This window comes from Oncorhynchus masou, chromosome 3 (assembly GCF_036934945.1).
Source record: "Oncorhynchus masou masou isolate Uvic2021 chromosome 3, UVic_Omas_1.1, whole genome shotgun sequence".
Taxonomy (NCBI): Eukaryota; Metazoa; Chordata; class Actinopteri; order Salmoniformes; family Salmonidae; genus Oncorhynchus; species Oncorhynchus masou.
Window position 1 is genome coordinate 29526838 of NC_088214.1, and position 15732 is coordinate 29542569.

At 40.9% G+C, this 15732-nt stretch overlaps 1 protein-coding gene across 5 annotated transcripts in view; it reads right to left on the minus strand.

Moving 5' to 3' along the window:
* Window positions 1-15732, minus strand: part of LOC135514189 (astrotactin-1-like) — a 278864-nt gene that overhangs the window by 172881 nt on the left and 90251 nt on the right. For all 5 annotated transcript variants that reach the window (XM_064937505.1, XM_064937488.1, XM_064937496.1 and 2 more), the window contains exons 8-9: window positions 2575-2659; window positions 13-87 (exon numbers count right to left, since the gene is read on the minus strand). In XM_064937505.1, the coding sequence (XP_064793577.1) occupies window positions 13-87; window positions 2575-2659 (160 nt within the window). The remainder of the gene's footprint in view (window positions 1-12; window positions 88-2574; window positions 2660-15732) is intronic.

Sequence of the window (15732 nt, forward strand, 5' to 3'; positions counted from 1 at the left end):
GAGTTATCTTACCTGAAAATGCGATCAGATGGTTGTTCTCCCATCACCAGATCAAAACCACGCTGGAAAATAGTATAAGGCCAGGGTCTGGTGACAAATAAGAGATAGGAGAGAATGAGACTTATTTTCAGTCAAAACCAGTGAGCTGATTTCCGAGACAAGAATGAAATGACTGATTTAAATGAAGAAACATGTTTTATTACTTTAAGTAGAGTGTAACAATGAGTAATCATTATCTTAGGTCTTTCTTCATTTAGTGTTGTGTTGTCTCTCTTGTCGTGATGTGTGTTTTGTCCCATATTTCTATTTAATTCATTTTTATTTTTAATCCCAGCCCCTGTCCCCGCAGGAGGCCTTTTGCCTTTTGGTAGGCCGTCATTGTAAATAAGAATTTGTTCTTAACTGACTTACCTAGTTAATGTAAATACAGGTTAAATATCACAGCACGTTACACTGCAATACAAATAGGGCCGGCTCTAGCCTTTTGGGGGCCTTAAGCGAGATTTGGTTTCCTGCAATTGTACATATTTTGCCATGGGGAGTAGAGAAAATGTTGCAGTTTTAAAGGTCCAGTGCAGTCAAAAACTCGATTTTTTTCCCTGTGTTGTATATACATTTCAACACTATGAGCTTGGAATAATACTGTGAATTTGTGAACATGATGATAATACCCTTTTAGTGTAAGAGCTGTTTGAAAAGACCACCTGAAATTTCAGCCTGTTTTGGTGGGATGGAGTTTTGGACTTCCATGGTGACATTACCATGCAGTAAATTAGTCAATAGACCAATAAGAAAGAGATTTCCAAACCTAACTTTCCCTTTTCCGCTCCCCACTGTCCTAGCTAAATTATTGCTTGAGAAATTGCTCTTTGCTTAGAAGCATTTTCTGTTTCCTTTTGACCATTTTAATTTTTTTAAATCACAGAAAGGAACTTCATTGTTACCAGAAATGATTTGATATTGAGATAAAAATGGTTGCATTGGACTGCTAAAACACCATGGGGCAGAGAGAAAACGTTGCAATTTGATTAAAAAGATTATGCAATTCTACTCATTTGGAAAATTACCTGGCTAGACTAACTACCAATCTAAAAATGGTTAGCTGACATGGCTAATTGAATGACTGTCAGTGACTGACATCACAAGAGAAAAACTGCTGATGCACAACCACATTTCAAAATTGCACCTGGTGTAATCTGCTATTCTGACTCTCAATAGTAAGTTGAGACCCCGACTGAGTTCCAAAGTGACCGCTTATGTTGCTTATGCTTGGCACCGACCCTGAATACACAAGCATAGTTTCTGTTTTTCTCAGTTGTCCATTAAATATTTATTTTTATTTTCAGCTCAAACATATAATAAAATGTTTGGCCTCTTTTCAGCACACCATCTCCCAACAACATTTCAACCAATCCCCCAAAATGTGGCAGATCAAAAGTAGCACTATGACAGATGCTGTGGGTTCCTCAGTTGCCTCAGTTGCCTGACATGGGATGTGACTTAGGCTTGTGTCTATTTACCAGAGCTGGGAAAGGAGAGGGGAAGAATGATGGAGATTAATAAACACAGTCAGCTTGGGGACTTGAATCTGCTACTGTGTGAGAGAAATTGTGACAAGGAGCTGCTGCTTCTCTGAGTAAGCTGTTACTATTGGCAAAAGAGCAGCTAAAACCTGATAAAGGCCTTATACCAGAGGGGCCAGTCATTAAACATTTAAGTTGCGCCTGTAGGCTTTCCCTGTCAAAGACTGACTGCACAGGAGAAAGGAAAATCACTTGGGGAGGGAGGGAGATAAGGGAGGATGAGAAATGTGTGACAATTCAGATGTATAGTGAAAAAAGCATATTTCTAACATCAGAACTGCAAAGGCCCTGTAGTAGCAGGCAAAATATTTTCAAGTGATGTATAAGGGTGATAAAAGTTGGAGGCATTCTAGAATTCGGGGAAGGATTTTAAAACATCCATCTGCTTGTACTCCACATTTCATGTTAGACCCAACTATAGTGTTCACAGTTCTGCTGTGTAATAAAGCTACAGCATTTATTACATTTTCCTATATTTAGAAATTTTGTGTTATCCAATTGGTAGTTATAGTCTTGTCCCATCGCTGCAGCTCCAGTATGGACTTGAGAGAGGCGAAGGTCGAAAGCCATGCGTCCTCCGAAACACAAACCTGCCAAACCGCACTGCTTCTTGACACACTGGTCGCTTAACCCAGAAGCCAGCCGCACCAATGTGTCAGAGGAAACACGGTACAACGGGTGACCATGTCAGCGTGCATGCACCTGGCCCCCCACAGGAGTCGATAGAGCGCGATGGGATAAGGACATCAAGGGCAGTCAAACCCTCCCTTAACCCGGACAACGCTGGGCCAATTGCGCGCCGCCTCATGGGTCTCCCAGTCGCGACCGGCTGTGATACAGCCCGGGATTGAACCCGGATCTGTTGTGACGCCTGCAGTGCCTTAGACAGCTCTGCCACTCGGGGGGCTGTAATAAAGCTTTTTAACTAAGAGCTGCCATATCATTATCTGATTTAGCATGCAGGACCATTAGAGGCCATATTGTCACTTACCCTTGATTTGGACCCCACTCGTTACGAATACAGAGATGCTTATGGACAGGGTCCTTCATGTAGCCATCTAAGCATAGACAGTCACCTGCAATGGGAGTACAATAAAACAATGGCATTCTCTGCAGTGAGATCGATTCACCTGTCTCCTTAATTACTCCAGGACTGTGATTATTTCTATTTGCCAGCAGCAGCACAGACAAAGGATGTGTCAGATATGGCACCATTTCACTATATATTCATAGAGCACTATAAAATGAATAGGGTGCTATTTTGGACACATCCCAAGAACTGTGCAGCATGGCTGGTCAGGCTAGTTCCTCTCCAGCAGCCTCCTGATCAGTGCTAGTTATTACAGCCATCAGAAACAGGGGAGCTGCTCTTTTCTGCTGATGCCTTCTGTCAGCACACAGGAGGAGGGATGTCGCCCTAACCTGATTCAGCCAGATTGATGGGGATTCACATTGAGAGCAGGGACCTAGCTACTGTATACTTCCAATGACAGACATGCCGTGAGCGTGTTATACAGGGGATACGGGGGAGAATGCATTAGCTCCTGATTTTCAAATACAAATGTTAGTGCAAAGGTTAACTGTCACAGAATGCCAGGATGAAGGTAATCATATCTGATGTAGATGCTCATATTTCCTGTACACAACTTGATGGTAAATATATTGAATAGCTTATATCTGTAGGCCTGGTGTGTTAACCAGCAGTTGTTTTAGGGGTTTAAACAAGTCCAAGCATCAGGTATTCAGAGTTTGAATTCTAAATGGGATTTTTCAGAGCTCAGATTGAGTGGTAATTTACTCCCTTTATAGATGGTGGGTTTATACAAATATGGATTAAGTGAAATGATGAGTCATACCAATTCAAACTTTCACCAGAGTTAGCTTTAACATTAAAATGCTAGTCTGGGCCCAACACATCATGCTACAATTACCATAATTAAGTACTCATTATGAAGTGATTTTTGCCCATTAATGTGATGCTATTACTTTTACTGCAAATGATGGAAAGTGAAAGTGTCCTAATGTGTTATACAGGTAATGTGTTTAAAAAATGTTATGTTACTGGGTTCTTCGTGTCTCAAGTGACTGACTGAATAATAATGATATGTGCTTTCTCAACCAAATATCCAACTAAACGCCAGTGACATGACATGCACTTGACAATGGAGTTTCCTTGAACTATCAGTAATTATATCATATTATATCTTAATTGCACAATTATCTTATATGCAGTGACAATGCACAAGCTCAATCTATAGAGATTAGATTTAGTAAATCCCAATACATTCATATACCAAACACTGTTATTTTTGAGTGCCACCTTGCATGAGTAAAGAAAGTGCCGCTAGCTGCACATATTAAATCCCTTATCCATGACGTTTTAACTCAGAATGTATGTTGGATTCATAAAATGTTCAGGTCTGCGGAACATATGTAAACCAGAGAACAAAACAAAGTTTGTTCCTGTGTAATAAATGTCTGATATGTTTGAATGGGGAAGCAGAATATAGTAGTAAGACGAACCATGAACAATAGCCTATAGCACCTCCAGCACTCATCCCAGCCTCACACAGAGGTATGTTTCAAATTCACAATCTCTTTTAATATTTGCAGAACCCCAGTTACAGTCACAACCCATCCCTGTTTTCATCAGCATCTTCTCCCTGAGAAGGATTGAGCCCGACTTGTAGTTAGCGAGCATCTACTACCTTGCAATCTTTCCAGGCACGGAGAGGAGAGAGGGATTCATTAAGAATGCATCATATGAAAAACACAATGTAATTAGGCATTGCACCAGGCCTACTATTCTATATTTCATTTTAAAAGAGAGGGGCTCAAATTATGTATTAAATTTTAAGGAATCCAGGTGGTGTCCCCCCCAATGGACCAACTTTTTATTCATTTAGGTCTGAGAATTCACCTTTCAGCACACCGAAGACACCGGTCTATCTTGAATTATGGATGCGAACATGGAGAGAACTCCTTTTTTCTCCAAAAGTCAGAAATGTCTACAATGATAATCAGTAGCATGGTACACACTTTCTGTACTAAAATGATCATTAGAGAGATTCAGTGAAGTCTACAACAGAGGTGAATAACTAAAAATCGAAATAAAAATGAGTTTCCCCTCAGTCTGTTTTTATAGCCATAAAAGAAAAAGGCATTACAATATAGCAGGCTTCATTGGTGAAAACCTACCCAGTATAATGAAATGTCTAGCTGAAAAACAACACCAAAACCTGGCAGTATTAATTAATATACAGTATCAGTCAGAAGTTTGGACATACTTACATATTCATTTTTTTTATTTTTTACTATTATCTACATTGTATAATGATAGTGAAGACATCACAACTATGAAATAACACATATGGAATAATGTAGTAACCAAAAAAAAGAGTTAAACAAATCAAAATATATTTTATATTTGAGATTCTTCAAAGTAGCCACACTGCCTTGATGACAGCTTTGCACACTCTTGGCTTTCTTTTTACCAGCTTCATGAGGTAGTCACATGGAATGCATTTCAATTAACAGGTGTGCCTTGCTAAAAGTTCATCTGTGGAATTTCTTTCTATCTTAATGCGTTTGTGCCAATAGGTTGTGTTGTGACAAGGTAGGGGTGGTACACAGAAGATATCCCTATTTGGTAAAAGCCCAAGTCCATATTATGTCAAATAAGCAATGAGAAACGACAGCCCATCATTACTTTAAGACATGAAGGTCAGTATATCCATAAAAATGTCAAGAACTTTGAAAGTTTCTTCAAGTGCAGTCGCAAAAACCATCAAGCGCTATGACGAAATTGGCCCTCATGAGGACTGCCACAGCAAAGGAAGACCCAGAAGACTCTGCTGCAGAGGATAAGTTCATTAGAGTTAACTGCACCTCAGATTGATAGCCCAAATAAATGCAACAGACACATCTTACAAGTAACACACACAGACAATAAGTAACAAACACATCTCAACATCAACTGTTCAGAGGAGACGTGAATCAGGCCTTCATGGTCAAATTGCTGCAAAGAAACCACTACTAAAGGACACCAATAAGAAGAAGAGACTTGCTTGAGCCAAGAAGCACAAGCAATGGACATTAGACCAGTGGAAATCTTTCCTTTGCTTCCAACCGCCGTGCCTTTGTGAGACGCAGAGTAGGTTAATGGATGATCTCTGCATGTGTGGTTCCCACCATGAAGCATGGAGGAGGAGATGAGATGGTGTGGGGGAGCTTTGCTTGTGACACTGTCAGTGATTTATTTAGAATTCAAGGCACACTTAACCAGCATGGCTACCACAGCATTCTGCAGCGATACACCATCCCATCTGGTTTGCGCAAGTGGGAATATCTTTTGTTTTTCAACAGGACAATGACCCAAAACACACCTATGGTGATGGTGCTACATCAGATGATCTGGCCTAAACAATTACCCGACCTCAACCGAATTGAGATGGTTTGGGACGAGTTTGACCACAGAATGAAGGAAAAGCAACCAATAAGTGCTCAGCATATGTGCTAACTCCTTCAAGACTGTTGGAAAATAATTCCTTATGAAGCTGGTTGAGAGAATGCCAAATATGTGCAAAGTGGTCATCAAGGCAAAGGGTGGCTACTTTGAAGAATCTAAAATATATTTTGATTTGTTTAACACTTTTGTGCTTACTACATGATTCCATATGTGTCATAGTTTTGATATTTTCACTATTATTCTACAATGTAGAAAATAGCAAAAAATAAAGAAAAACCCTTGAATGAGAAGGTGTGTCCAAACTTTTGACTGGTATTGTATATGATATACAGTGTCTTCATTAAGTATTCACACAGCTTGACTTTTTCAACATTTGGTTCTGTTACAGCCTGAATTAAACATGGATTAAATTGAGTGCCACTGATGAACACACAATACCCCACAATGTCAAAGTGTTTTTTTTTAAATGTTTTTTAAAAGCTATAATGTCTTGAGTCAATAAGTATTCAACCCCTTTTTGTGGCTAGCCTAAATGTGCTTAACAAGTCACATAATAAGTTGCATGGACTGACACTGTGTGCAATAATAGCGTTTAACATGATTTTTAAATGACTACCCCATCTCTGTACCCCACACATACAATTATATGTAAGGTCCCTCAGTCGAGTAGTGAATTTCAACCACAGATTCAACTACAAAGACCCGGGAGGTTTTCCAATGCCTCAGTTTTCCAATGCCTCAGTTTTCCAATGCCTCACAAAGAAGGGCACCTATTGGTAGATGGGTAAAAAAAGCAGACATTGAATATTGCTTTGAGCATTGTGAAGTTGTTAATTACACTTTGGATGGTGTATCAATACACCCAGTCACTCCAAATATACAGTCATCCTTCCTAACCTGCCTAGGCCAATGGTTACTTTAAAACAGTTACAGAGTTTAATGTCTGTGATAGGAGAAAACTGAGGATGGACCCACAACTCCACAATACTAATCTAAATGACAGAGTTTAGCATCGTAGCTCTTATTGCGGGACTCAAACAACTGTGAATTGAGCCACATCTATTGTCAACCTACTCTGTGTATTGAACACTATTCCAGAGGAAAAACAATACTGCGTGGATATTTTGGAGTCTGATAACTCTGAGGAGGACGTTGGGAAAAAATATATTGGGTATTGAGTAGACTGATACCCCATTTCATTGATCCCCAATCCTTAGGTAAAGCTGAACAGTGCAATATGAATGTCAATACACACAATAGGCTGACTGGGGAGGTGATTTCGCACAGTCACAGTCCCGCGATAAGAGCTACAACACTAATATCTGTGTAAACTCTACACAGTTGCGTTCTGTGGGTGTCACCGAGTAGACTAATGTTTCACATTCCATCCTTGTTTAACATAATCTAGTCTAAATATGCTATGATTCCACCTTGTAACCCTCTGCATCACCTTCAGAGGTACTTTTATTTTGAAGGCAAACCACAAATTCCACTATTGTGCCTAATCCTTATTGTGGCTAGCTTCCCAACACATAAACCAGTCAGGTCATTACTAAATCATTGCTAAGAACAATGAAAATGACTGCAGTTTTTACTGGTCATTGTTTTCAGGCTGGTTGTATTGGTGCTAGCTAGGTACCAAGCTAAAGCTAGCTAGCTACCCCAGAAGTTGTGGTCAAACAAATAATGCTTTATTATCAATGCGGTATTGTAAACACAATGTTCGTGTCCGGTGTTTGCTTATTTGCAGACTTTTTTGTGCTGTGCAGCTTTGACAGTGCTACTGATAGTAGTGGTGGCGCTTGGCTTGCAAATGCAAATTCAGAACACACAACATTCTAATAATAGAACTGTGTTATTTGACATTTCAAATTAAAAGCTTATTTAACCCGTCAAGTAGTGTTATTGTCAAATAGCGTTATTTGACGTGTATCTTTTGTTGACAAGCAAAGACCCAAACGGTGTTCCATAGTATGCCGTGAAGCTAATAGCAGTGACGCTATTACTGTGTAACTCTGGTAGGGCAACATCTGAAAAATAGCGCACTTGGTAACGTTAGTGTACCGGTGCGTGACCAGTCGCAAAAGCCAATAAGAATAGTTGATTGTCAAGGGCAATGAATTCCACTATGTTGCCGTAAATGGATTTCGCCTTTGAGTTGTCTCGTTGACATTTTCTTACTCTTTCAAAAGACTGCTTGACTTGTTGACTGCTCTAACCACACAGCAATTGTAGGCACGGTTAGGAATGCTGTGTTGCACGTGCAGTGCAAAATTTTACATGGTGTCATTATGTCATGTGTCATGTCACGTTATATAGGTTGTACGTCAGCTTTGACATCGGTTTTTCACATCGGTGTTAAACTAGACATCGGGCCGATACCAATGTTTGCATTTTTAGCTAATATCTTCCCATTCTGATATGTTCACCGGTATATTGTGCATCTCTACTTGAAAATGTTTGTGATATCAACAGAGAGGAACATTTTCTGGGTGACCTAAATATTGACCAGCTTTCATCAAACTGCCCACTCAAGTAAAAGCTTCAAACTGTAACAAGTGCCTGCAACCTGGTTCAGGTTATCAGTTAACCTACTACGGTATTTCTAAACAGCACAGAAATGAATCATCCACATGTATTGATTCCTAAGTCTTTATTAATGCAGCAAAAATCTGTTTTAAAGCAGTATCCATATCCATCCGATGTAATGATCAAAATATGGTAGCCATATCTAGGAAAACCAAAGTTCCAAAGGCTGGACCTAATAAGAGGTCCTACAAGAGGTTTTATAGTGATTCCAACAGCATGTTGATGACGTAAAGAAGATTTGCTTGTCTATGGTGTGTAATGAGGAGCAACTAGACACTGCACTTTACATATTTATGAAATTGCTTACTCCAGTTACTAATAAGCATGCACTCATTAAGAAAATGACTGCAAGAACTGTTAAATCCTTGTGATGAGGAATGGAAAAATGTTATGGTTGAGAGGGATGAGGCAAAAGGAATGACAAATAAGTCTGGCTACATAACTGATTGGCAAACCTACTGAACATTGAGAAATCATGTGACTAAATAGAATAAGTAGAAACTATACTATGAACCAACAATAAATAATATAAAGAATGATAGTAAAAAGCTTTGGTGGACCTTAAATTCAATTTTGGGAAATAGGGCAAACTCAGCTCCATCATTCATTGAATCAGATGGCTCCTTCATCACAAAACACACTGATATTGGCAACTACACTGAACAAAAATATAAACGCAACATGTAAAGTGTTAGTCCCATGTTTAATGAGCTTAAATAAAATATCCTAGAAATGTTCCATATGCACCAAAAAATGTATTATCTCAAATTTTGTGCACAAAGTTGTTTACATCCCGGTTAGTAAGCATTTCTCCTTTGCCAACATAATCCATCCACCTAACAGGTGTGGTATATCAAGAAGCTGTTGTGTGGGCTAGTGGTTTGCTGATGTCATTGTTGTGAACAGAGTGCCCCATGGTGGCACAGCCATTAAAGAGGAGTGGGACAACATTCCACAGATCATAATCAACAGCCTAATCAACTTTATGAGAAAGAGATGAGTCGCGTTGCATGAGGCAAATGGTGATCACACCAGATACTGGTCCACGCCCCTACCTTTTTAAGATATCTGTGACCACAGATGCATATCTGTATTCCCAGTCATGTGAAATACATAGATTAGGGTCTCATTTATTTATTTAAATTGACTGATTTCCTGATATGTACTGTAACTCAGTAAAATCTTAGAAATTGTTGCATGTTACGTTTATATTTTTGTGCAGTATACTTTAAAAAAATATATATTGGCAAGACAAGCAAACTTAGACCTGACATGCCAGCAAGAAACGCCGAACCTACACATCCAAGTATAACTGACCAAATTATGAAAAACAAGCGTTGTAATTTTGAATTCTGTAATGTGAGTGAGGAAAATGTGAAAAATGATTGTTGTCTAACAACCATGATGAGCCACCTGGATCTGGCAACTTGGATGGAAAATTACTGAGGATGATAGAGTACGATATTGCCAACAAAAAAAACTGGAGGGAAGCAAAGTCATTCCGCTACCCAAGAATAGTAAAGCACCCGTTACTGGCTCAAATAGCCGACCAATCAGCCTGTTATCAACCCTTAGTAAACTTTTGGAAAAAAATAGTGTTTGACCAGATACAATGCTATTTTACAATAAATAAATTAACAATAGACTTTTAGCATGCTTATAGTAAATGGCATTCAACACGAACGGCACTTACACAAATGACAGGTGATTGGCTGAGAGAAATTGATAATAAAAAGATTGTGGGAGCTGTTGTGTAAGATTTCATTGTGACTTTTGACATTATCAATCATAGTATGCTTCTGAAAAAATGTACAGTGGGGCAAAAAGTATTTAGTCAGCCACCAAGTGTGCAAGTTCTCCCACTTAAAAAGATGAGAGAGGCCTGTAATTGTCATCATAGGTACACTTCAACTATGACAGACAAAATGAGGAAAAAAATCCAGAAAATCACATTGTAGGATTTTTAATGAATTTATTTGCAAAATATGGTGGAAAATAAGTATTTGGTCAATAACAAAAGTTTATCTCAATAATTTGTTATATACACTTTGTTGACAATGACAGAGGTCAAACGTTTTCTGTAAGTCTTCACAAGGTTTTCACACACGGTTGCTGGTATTTTGTCCCATTCCTCCATGCAGATCTCTTCTAGAGCAGTGATGTTTTGGGGCTGTTGCTGGGCAACACGGACTTTCAACTCCCTCCAAAGATTTTCTATGGGGTTGAGATCTGGAGACTGGCTAGGCCACCCCCATGTGGTTCTGGGATTTTTGCTCACCGTTCTTGTGATCATTTTGACCCCACGGGGCGAGATCTTGCGAAGAGACCCAGATTAAGGGAGATTATCAGTGGTCTTCTATGTCTTCCATTTCCTAATAATTGCTCCCACAGTTGATTTCTTCAAACCAAGCTGCTTACCTATTGCAGATTCAGTCTTCCCAGCCTGGTGCAGGTCTACAATTTTGTTTCTGGTGTCCTTTGACAGCTCTTTGGTCTTGGCCATAGTGGAGTTTGGAGTGTGACTGTTTAAGGTTGTGGACAGGTATTTTATACTGATAACATGTTCAAACAGGTGCCATTACATTTATTTATTTATTTATTTTTTTTACCTTTATTTTACTAGGCAAGTCAGTTAAGAACAAATTCTTATTTTCAATGACGGCCTAGGAACAGTGGGTTAACTGCCTGTTCAGTGGCAGAACGACAGATTTGTACCTTGTCAGCTCAGGGATACTAGTCCAACGCTCTAACCACTAGGCTACCCTGCCGCCCCATAATACAGGTAACGAGTTGAGGAAAGAGGAGCCTCTTAAAAAAGAAGATACAGGTCTGTGAGAGCCAGAAATCTTGCTTGTTTGTAGGTGACTAAATACTTATTTTTCACCATAATTTGTAAATTAATTAATTAAAAATCCTACAATGTGATTTTCTGGATTTCTTTTCTCATTTTGTCTGTCATCGTTTAAGTGTACCTATGATGAAAATTACAGGCCTCTCTCATCTTTTTAAGTTGGAGAACTTGCACAATTGGGGGCTGACTAAATACTTTTTTGCCCCACTGTATATGTTATGGCTTTACACCTGATGGGGTTCACCTTGGGGTCATGATAGGTGCTGCACCAAATGATTGATGTATTATTGCCATTGCTGTTGCCGCTTGCTATAGACCACCTTCTGCCCTCAGCTGTGCCCTGGACATCATATGTGAATTGATTGCCCCACATCTATCTTCAGAGCTCGTGCTATTAGGTGACCTAAACTGGGACATGCTTAACACCCTGACCATCCTACAATCTAAACTTGATGCCCTCAATCTCACACAAATTATCAATGAACCTACCAGGTGCAACCTCAAATCTGTAAACACAGGCACCCTCATAGATATCACCAACCTGCCATCCAAACACACCTCTGCTGTCTTCAACTAGGATCTCAGCGATCACTGACTGCCTCATTGCCTGCGTCCGTAATGGGTCTGCGGTCAAACGGCCACCCCTCATCACTGTCAAACGCTCCCTAAAACACTTCAGCGAGCAGGCCTTTCTAATCGACCTGGCCCGGGTATCCTGGAAGGATATTGACCTTATTCCGTCAGTAGAGGATGTCTGGTTATTCCTTAAAAGTGCTTTACTCACCATAGATAAACATGCCCCATTCAAAAAATTTAGAATCAGGAACAGACATAGCCCTTGGTTCACTCCAGACCTGACCGCCCTTGACCAACACAAAAACATCCTGTGGCGTACTGCATTAGCAGAAGTTAGGAACCAATATACACAGGCAGTTAGGAAAGCAAAGGCCTGCTTTTTCAAACATAAATTTGCAGAATAAGACCACTTCCTCCCAGCTGCCCACTGCACCGAGGCTAGGAAACACTCACCACCGATAAATCCATGATAATTGAGAATTTCAACAAGAATTTCTCTACGGCTGGCCATGCTTTCCACCTGGCTACCCCTAACCCGGTCAACAGCCCTGCACCCCCCACAGCAACTTGCCCAAGCCTCCCCCATTTCTCCTTCACCCAACTCCAAATAGCTGATGTTCTGAAAGAGCTGCAAAATGTGGATCGCTACAAATCAGCCGGGTTAGACAATCTGGACCCTCTCTTTCTAAAATTATCCGCCGAAATTGATGCAACCCCTACTACTAGCCTGTTCAACCTCTCTTTCGTATTGTCTGAGATCCCCAAAGATTGGAAAGCTGTAGCGGTCGTCCCCCTCTTCAAAGGGGGAGACACTCTAGACCCAAACTGCTACAGACCTATATCTATCCTACTCTGCCTTTCTAAGGTCTTCAAAAGCTAAGTTAACAAACAGATCACTGACTATTTCGAATCCCACCGTACCTCCACTATGCAATCTGGTTTCCGAGCTGGTCATGGTTGCACCTCAGCCATGCTCAAGGTCCTAAACGATATCATAACCGCCATCAATAAGAGGCAATATTGTGCAACTGTATTCATCGACCTGGCCAAGGCTTTCGACTCTGTCAATCACCACATTCTTATCGGCAGACTCAACAGCCTTGGTTGTTCAAATGACTGCCTCGTCTGGTTCACCAACTACTTCTCAGACAGAATTCAGTGTGTAAAATCGGAGGGCCTGTTGTCCAGACCTCTGGAAGTCTCTATGAGGGTGCCACAGGGTTCCATCCTCAGGCCAACTCTTTTCTCTGTATACATCAATTATGTCGCTCTTGCTGCTGGTGATTCTCTAATCCACCTCTACGCAGACGACACCATTCTGTATACTTCTTTGGACACTGTTAACTAACCTCCAGATGAGCTTCAATGCCATACAACTCTCCTTCCTTGGCCTCCAACTGATCTTAAATGCAAGTAAAACTAAATGCATGCTCTTCAACCGATCGCTGCTCACACCTGCCCGCCCCTCCAGCATCACTAGTCTGGACGGTTCTGACTTAGATTATGTGGACAACTACAAATACCTAGGTGTCTGGTTAGACTGTAAACTCTCCTTCCAGACTCACATTAAGCATCTCCAATCCAAAATTAAATATAGAATTGGCTTCCTATTTCGCAATAAAGAATCCTTCACTCATACCCTCACTAAACTGACTATCCTACCGATCCTAGACTTTGGCGGTCATTTACAAAATAGCCTCAAACACTCTACTCAACAAATTGGATGCAGTCAATCACAATGCCATCTGTTTTGTCACCAAAGCCCCATATACTACCCACCACTGTGACCAGTATGCTCTCGTTGGCTGTCCCTCGCTTCACATTCGTCGCCAAACCCACTGGCTCCGGGTCATCTATAAGTCTTTGCTAGTTAAATCCCCGCCTTATCTTAGCTCACTGGTCACCATAGCAGCACCCACACATAGCACGCGCTCCAGCAGGTATATTTCCCCGGTCACCCCCAAAGCCAACTCCTCTTTGGCCACCTTTCATTCCAGTTCTCTGCTGCCAATGACTGGAACGAACTGCAAAAAATCACTGAAGCTGGAGACTCATATGTCCCTCACTAACTTTAAGCACCAGCTGTCAGAGCAACTCACAGATCACTGCACCTGTACATAGGCCATCTGTAAATAGCCCATCCAACTACCTCATCCCCATACTGCTATTTATTTTATTAATTTTGCTCCTTTGCACCCCAGTATCTCTACTTGCACATTCATATTCTGCACATCTATCACTCCAGTGTTTAATTGCCATTCTGCAAATACACTGCTCCAAAAAATAAAGGGAACACTAAAATAACACATCCTAGATCTGAATGATTGAAATATTCTTATTAAATACTTTTTTCTTTACATAGTTGAATGTGCTGACAACAAAATCACACAAAAATTATCAATGGAAATCAAATTGATCAACCCATGGAGGTCTGGATTTGGAGTCGCACTCAAAATTAAAGTGGAAAACCACACTACAGGCTGATCCAACTTTGATGTAATGTCCTTAAAAGAAGTCAAAATGAGGCTCAGTAGTGTGTGTGGCCTCCACGTGCCCCTACAACACCTGGGCATGCTGCTGATGAGGTGGCGGATGGTCTCCTGAGGGATCTCCGCCCAGAACATTCAGTGTAGCGTAAACCCAGTATTAATCATACAATCCATATAACAATTATTTTACCATAGAACTTTAAAGCGTATCAACTCTTACTAAGTCCTCAACTACAACAAACTACATAAATCATCACCGTATACATGACATCAAAACAAATGAAATACCGTATACAAAAAGGTGGTAGTCAGTCGGTCAGTCAGACAATCCAATCCGCCAATAGATCTCCAGCGGAGAAAGGCCACGAAGAACGGAGAGGTGTAGTCCACGGACGCAAAGAGTGGATCCAATCCTGGGTAAACTCTATTAGGCTACAAAACACACGTTTAACGGCAACAAAACAACGGAATAGAGAAGCGTCGGGAACTGAGGGTTGAACACATCCTCCTTCACGTCTCCATCACAACCCCCTTTTTGCGCAGCTGATGCTGGCTATTTAATTGGGAATTAAAGGGAAAGCAACCTATCGGAAGGAGCTGCACTGAGAGGGTTCAGAAAAATTCAGGGCCGTCACACACCCCCTCCCCTGGAAAAAGCCGACCATTGCACAGGAAGGCACTTCATGGTCGGGGAAACCGAGAAAGGTCTCCTCATCACTTTCCTCTACAAAAATATTCTTGACTTTTTGGAGCTCACGCTCCTCAGCTGAGGGGTCACAGGCCTTAAAGTGTGAGACTTCTGGGTCTGGGAATCCGAGAAAAGTCTCCTCACTTTCCTCTTCAAAGATATCCAGGACCTTGCGGCGCTCAATCGTCTCCAATTCCTCAGCCGAGGGGTAACAGGCCTTAAGGTGTGAGACATGGACAACGCGCATATCATCACCCGTGTCCTCTTTCACCACTCGGTATATCAAAGGGCCCATCTGCTCCACAATCCTATATGGTCCTTGCCATTTAGGAGCGAGCTTGGCCGTGAAGAATTGTTCAGCTTTCAAGTAAGGATGAGAGCGAAGTCACACCCGATCACGAACTGGAACTGCATGTCTCGTCTGTTCTTATCATCATTTCTCTTCTGCTTGAGTCGAGCCTGGATCATGTTCTTTGAGACAAGAGCTC